At 67.6% G+C, this 5,260-nt stretch overlaps 1 protein-coding gene across 1 annotated transcript in view; it reads right to left on the bottom strand.

Moving 5' to 3' along the window:
- SIDT2 (SID1 transmembrane family, member 2) overlaps positions 1–5,233 on the bottom strand; it is an 8,623-nt gene extending 3,390 nt beyond the window's left edge. Inside the window, exons 1-20 of the mRNA XM_010575092.1 lie at positions 5,006–5,233; positions 4,682–4,803; positions 4,422–4,583; positions 4,264–4,309; positions 4,065–4,166; positions 3,903–3,986; positions 3,596–3,707; positions 3,431–3,496; positions 3,224–3,317; positions 3,020–3,075; positions 2,469–2,540; positions 2,313–2,387; positions 1,410–1,531; positions 1,248–1,321; positions 1,095–1,161; positions 879–952; positions 642–765; positions 441–558; positions 227–363; positions 32–140 (exon numbers count right to left, since the gene is read on the bottom strand). Of these exons, the coding sequence (XP_010573394.1) occupies positions 32–140; positions 227–363; positions 441–558; positions 642–765; positions 879–952; positions 1,095–1,161; positions 1,248–1,321; positions 1,410–1,531; positions 2,313–2,387; positions 2,469–2,540; positions 3,020–3,075; positions 3,224–3,317; positions 3,431–3,496; positions 3,596–3,707; positions 3,903–3,986; positions 4,065–4,166; positions 4,264–4,309; positions 4,422–4,583; positions 4,682–4,803; positions 5,006–5,233 (2,044 nt within the window). The remainder of the gene's footprint in view (positions 1–31; positions 141–226; positions 364–440; positions 559–641; positions 766–878; positions 953–1,094; positions 1,162–1,247; positions 1,322–1,409; positions 1,532–2,312; positions 2,388–2,468; positions 2,541–3,019; positions 3,076–3,223; positions 3,318–3,430; positions 3,497–3,595; positions 3,708–3,902; positions 3,987–4,064; positions 4,167–4,263; positions 4,310–4,421; positions 4,584–4,681; positions 4,804–5,005) is intronic.
- Between the last annotated feature and the right edge of the window lie 27 nt (positions 5,234–5,260).

The following is a 5,260-nucleotide window of genomic DNA, read 5'->3' as shown; positions in this document are numbered from 1 at the left end:
CCCCGCTCGCGGCGGTGCCCCCCCGCCTCACCCAGCTTCCAGCGCCCCATGTAGTAGAGCTGGGTGCTCAGCAGCAGGGTGGCCACAATGTGGATGACAGAGAAGACGATCCAGAAGGCTGTGTTCCCCTTGCCGAAGACCTGCAGGGCGAGCAGGGGTGGCGGGCAGCGGGTTGGGGGGACCGACTGACTGACCCCCTCCCCCCCCCAGCACCCCCAGTACTCACCACACCGACGACGGAGAAGAAGATGACGAGGGCCAGGCAGGCGTAGGCGCTGTAGGCACTGGCATTGATGTCCGGGTGACGCTTCTGGTAGAGCTTCAGCATGCAGAGCCCCGCAATCATGTACATGAAGGAGGTGTCTGCGGGGGAAGAGGGGCAGCGGTGAGCAGGGTGGCCCTGGCGCAGGCAGTGGCGGGGGTCCAGGTGGGTCACTCACCGAACTGGAAATTGGTGTAGTTGGGGCAGACGTGGTAGCAAGCGCTGAGCAGCCCCTCCATCATGAGGGCGGTGCCCATAGCGTAGAAGAGCCCAAAGTGCTTGGGGATGCCGCACTCCTGGGGGATGGGAGGGGAGGGAGGGGAAGCAGGGGGGTCCTGGGCAGCTGAGACCCCCCCCAGGCAAGCCACCCACCCCTTACCAGGGCGTGGGTGTCGTTGCGCATGAGCGCCCGGTTGTAGTTGATCTCCCGCTGCAGGATGATGAGCAGGAAGAGCAAGCCCAGCAGGACGTAGCCCAGGTTGCTGAGGATGTTGTTGAAGGCGCTGCCGGGGACAGTCTGGATGTGGGTGCCGCGGACCCCTCTCCATCCCTGGGGCCCCACCACCCCACCTGAGCCCCAGCCACCCACCGTTTCCCCCCCCCCGCCCGAACCCACCTGAGGTTCCCCAGCGGGTGGGCGCACAGAAAGTTGTAGTAGCAGATGTCCTGGTTGCCGGTGACATTCACCACCTGCGCATGGGCGGGCATGGTGAGAGCAGCGGCAGCGGGGCCTGGGAACATGGGTGGATGCCCAGGGACATCCCTGTGGCGGCTGGGGACCGCAGCCCCCCGGGCTCCTGGGAGCCCCAAGTGCTGCCATGGCCCCGCTTACCGTCTGGTAGGTGATGACGAGCTGGATAACGGGGAGGGCATAGAAGACAGCGATGGTGGCGATGTTCCTGGGAGAGGCAGGGCAGGTGTCAGGGGTACCCCCGCTGCCTGCCCCAGGTTGGGACACGGCTCTGCCCCACTGCCCCCCACTCACCAGAAGTAGATCTGGTACTTCTTGCGCAGCACCCGCTTGTCCTTGCGGGCCAGGTCGGCCACACAGAGGTATTGCTGGAAGGAGAGGCAGGTGGACGGGTTCACCCTGGCCAGTGGGGAGCAGCCAGCGGGGGGGGCGGGGGGCACAGGGCGGCACACGCACCTTGGTGCGGATGACGTTCTTGTCGTAGTCGATGTCGGCCAGCGTGTCGTAGTCGTCCTCCTCAACGGAGCTGAGCGAGTCCAGGCGCGGCCGGCCGGCCACGTTCTCCAGCGACCGCTCCCCTGCAGCCGAGCGGGGGCCATCAGCAGAGCCCACCCTGGACGAGCCTCCCTCAGCGCCCGCCCCGCAGGACCCCAATCACCCCCAATTAACTGCTCGGCTGCCTCCTCGCCAACTCACGCTGGGGACGGGCTCCAGCTCCGCATGGACCCCTGTGCTGCCCCGGGGACACGCACCGGCTGTACCGGTGCGGGCGAGCATCACCCCGCACCCTTGACCCCCAGGGCTCTGCTGGGCTGGGGACAGCTGGGGGCCAGGAGGACGATGTCCTCCCCCTGCCCCGCAGCCCCTCGGGCGCTGTTCTGCCCGCGGGAGGGGGCTGCCAGGCCACTCTGAGCAGGGGGAGGAGGGCGCAGAGGTGCTCAGCGCCCCGGGCGCCAGCTTGGGGCAGGCCAGATTTTGGCTTGATTGGCCCATCCCTGCCCGGTACCAGCATCTACCCATGGCAATGCTCAGCGGCCTCATCGGGGTGGAGGGCGTGCGCCGCTTGAACTGCTCCTGCCCTTCAAAGGAAAGCAAGAGTTATTGGAGCAGGAGCGGGGCCAAGGCCTGGGGTGGGGGTCCCCTGGCACATGTCCGCCCTGCTGGCATCAATAGAGACCTTGCTGTGGGCTGGCACGGAGGGGCTGGCAACCCAGGGACCCTTCCCAAGAGACAGAGAGTGGCCAAGCTAGGACGCTGCTGGCAGCACACCTCTGTTGGGGCAGCTTGGCGCTGCCCAGGCACGCTGGCTCTGCAGGGCTGCGGCCATGCCAACCACTGCACCGCTGCCCCGGGACTCACCCACGTAGCCATAGGGGACTTCTGCCGAGCCCATGCTGTCCGTGACGCCCTCGGTGCTGCCGGAGGAACCGTTCCCTGCAAGGACAGCCAGATGGGGTGGGTGGCACGGCCGCCCGCCGACAGGCGGGGACGCGAGGAATGGCGCGCGGCACTCACCGAAGGAGCCGTAACCGTAGCTGTCATAGGGAGCATGGCCCAGGAAGGAGTCAGGGATGCTGCGGGCATGCCCTGCAAGATGGGAGGGTCTCTGTCAGCCACTGGCAGCCTCCCGTGGCACCCCTGGCCTGGGGCTGCCCAGCCATTTGGCACAGAGCAGCACCTGCGCAGGCACGGGAGCGAGCTCACAGGCAAGGACAGAGCCGAGGCTGGCACCTACCCAGTAGAGATGCTGGGAGTCCCCAGAAAGCCGTGGAAAGGAAGAGACAGAGTTGGTGAGACACCCCAGCCCCAGTGCAGCCCTGCCAGCCCCAGAGCCGTCAAGCCCGAGCCCCAGGACATCCCTGTCCCCCCAACATCGGGATTTGTCCCGATGGGCACTGTCCCCTGGGGCACTGGGGGACAAGTGGGGCTCAGGGGGACAGTGGGGATCTCTTGCAGAACCAAGGGCTTTGCCACAGCCTTGAGACGGCAAAGTAACCGGGAAGCCCCCAGGCAGACCCCCCCCCGCTGTGTGCCGCTGGCACTGGCTGCAGCCTCCAGTCCCTCACCCGTGTCCAGGCTGGGCGAGTCCATGGCTGCCAGGAGCCCCTTCCTCTTCTGCTGCCTGCCGAGGGAAGCGGCTGTAAGCAGCGCCATGCCAGCAGCTGGGGTGGGGGGGCCACAGCACGCCCGAGGACCCCCACTGTGCTGGGGACAGGATGGGGTGTGCAGAGGGGACAGGGTGGCCAGGGCAGCGATGCCCGGGAACTCACCGGCAGCTCTCCCAGCAGGCGATGAGCAGCGTGAGGACATAGAAGGAGAGGAAGATGCCCAGGCAGAAGAGCATGCTGCTGACATAGGCTTCCGCTGCGCAGAGCCGGGACGAGCCCTCAGGGAGAGCGGCACCCCTGGGGAGCTGCCGCGGGACCCCCTGTGGAGCCCAGCACCCCCCAGCCCCAGCCGACCCCTCCCAGGCTTACAGGTTATGGCAGGCGACACCGTCACCTCCAGCATCTTCTGCCGGTTGTGCTGATCCACGGGTTCATCTGGAAGAAGGCATGGGCCGGGGGCTCAGCCCTCTGCAGATGCTGCTCCCCAGCCTGTGACCCACGGCTTCCTGCAGCACCCTCCCCGCCCCAGCGTACCTGGTGAGGCATTTTTGGAGAGGGGGTAGTAGGGCAGAGCCCCCCCACAGGCCTCATCCTCCGTCTTCACCACCACCACCACATAGAAACTGTTGCTGGGGAAATCCTTCTTCTGTGGCGGCCGTCCCAGGGAGGGGGGAGAGACAGAGGTCAGCAGAGCCCAACCAGGGGGCCTCCCACACTGCCCCACGCAGCCAGGGCTCGCTGTGGGGCTCGGGGCCGCACCAGAGCGGTAACCTCTGCAAGCTCTGCTATCCGGCACTACCCGCCAGCGCCAGGCCAGGGCTGGGAGTGGGCTGGCGCCCACCTGCACCGTGATGGCCGCCTTCTTCGTCATGGTCTGGTACATCCCGATGAAGGCTACGTTGTTGTCCAAGTCGTAGACGGGGCACTGCGGGGGCAGAGGGGCCATCAGCCATGTCGGGCATCAGGTGTCACCTGGATGGGAGGCCCTGCCACCCAAACCTACCAGGATGTCCTGGATGGAAATGACAGAGCAGGGGAAGGCCATGGCCGAGGTCACCTTCACGATCACCGAGTCCAATCCCTCGGGGAACTCGTACTTGAAATACTGGGCAGGGGAAGAGCCCGTCACTGGCATGGTGGCCACACTTTCCTCCCCAGGCACAGACCCCATCCCATGCTGTGCCGTGCCAGCTCCTCCTCACCTGCGGCTGGGCGGCTGTGGCGTTGAAGCTGAACCTTTCGTTTGTCCTGCAGAGAACACGGGCGAGATGATGGTTGGTGAGGGGAGCCCACCGTCCCGGCAGGCAGCCCTGGCAGGCAGTGGGCAGGGAGGGGGACCGGGGCGCAGGGCTCCTCTCACCGCAGCACGAAGTTCTCCACGCGGGTGACACGCAGCTGGTAGGAGGCGTTGAGGGAGAGCGTGGAGACGTCAACGTAGAAGTGCTGGGTCTCCACCTCCGCCTTGGTCTGGGGCTGGCAGAGTGTGCGGCTCACCTCCTGGTACGCGTACTTCCGCTGGTACCTGGGCAGGCAGAGCGCCCGCCAAGCTGTGCCATGCCGTGCCGTGCCCACCGGCCCCCCGGAACCCCTGCCCGCCCGCCGGTCCTCCCCAGTACTCACAGGCCCCGGAGGATGAGCGGCACCTGGAAGGAGACCACGGCCTCCTTCTGCCTCACCACGAAGAGGACGGGCAAATCCTTGTGGTCGGAGAGGACATTCACTGACACCCGCACCCCCTCCGTCTGCGGGGAGAGCGGGAAGGCGAGGCATTGGCGGGGCAGGACCGGCCGCGGCAGGCTGGGCCCCGGCGGCCGGACTTTGCTCGGCCCTCGTGGTGGAGGACTTGTCCCCGCCGCCCGCCCCAAAGCCCTGGCTGCGGGGGGACCCCAGGGGACGGGGAGCCCAGGGAGGCAGCGGGCCTCTCCAGCCGCCCCGCCTGCTCACCCGGTTCCGCCGGACGCTGTGGTTGAAGGCGTAGATGTTGATCAGGTCGGCGCCCACCCAGTCGGCGTAGGTGGTGTCGAAGCGGGCCTCCTTCTCCGTCACCCACCGGCGCCCGCTGGGCTGGGGCTGGGCCAGGCTGGGTGGCAGGGCCAGCAGCACCCACGCCAGAAGCACCCACGTTGGCAGCACCCACGTCGGCAGCCCCCGGGCCGCCCCGGCGCCCGGCATCCCGCCAGCATCCCCGGCCGTGCCGTG

This window comes from Haliaeetus leucocephalus, unplaced genomic scaffold (genome assembly GCF_000737465.1).
Source record: "Haliaeetus leucocephalus isolate CR32 unplaced genomic scaffold, Haliaeetus_leucocephalus-4.0 Scaffold450, whole genome shotgun sequence".
In the NCBI taxonomy this organism is placed as follows: Eukaryota; Metazoa; Chordata; class Aves; order Accipitriformes; family Accipitridae; genus Haliaeetus; species Haliaeetus leucocephalus.
This window is presented reverse-complemented; position numbering and strand designations above follow the sequence as displayed.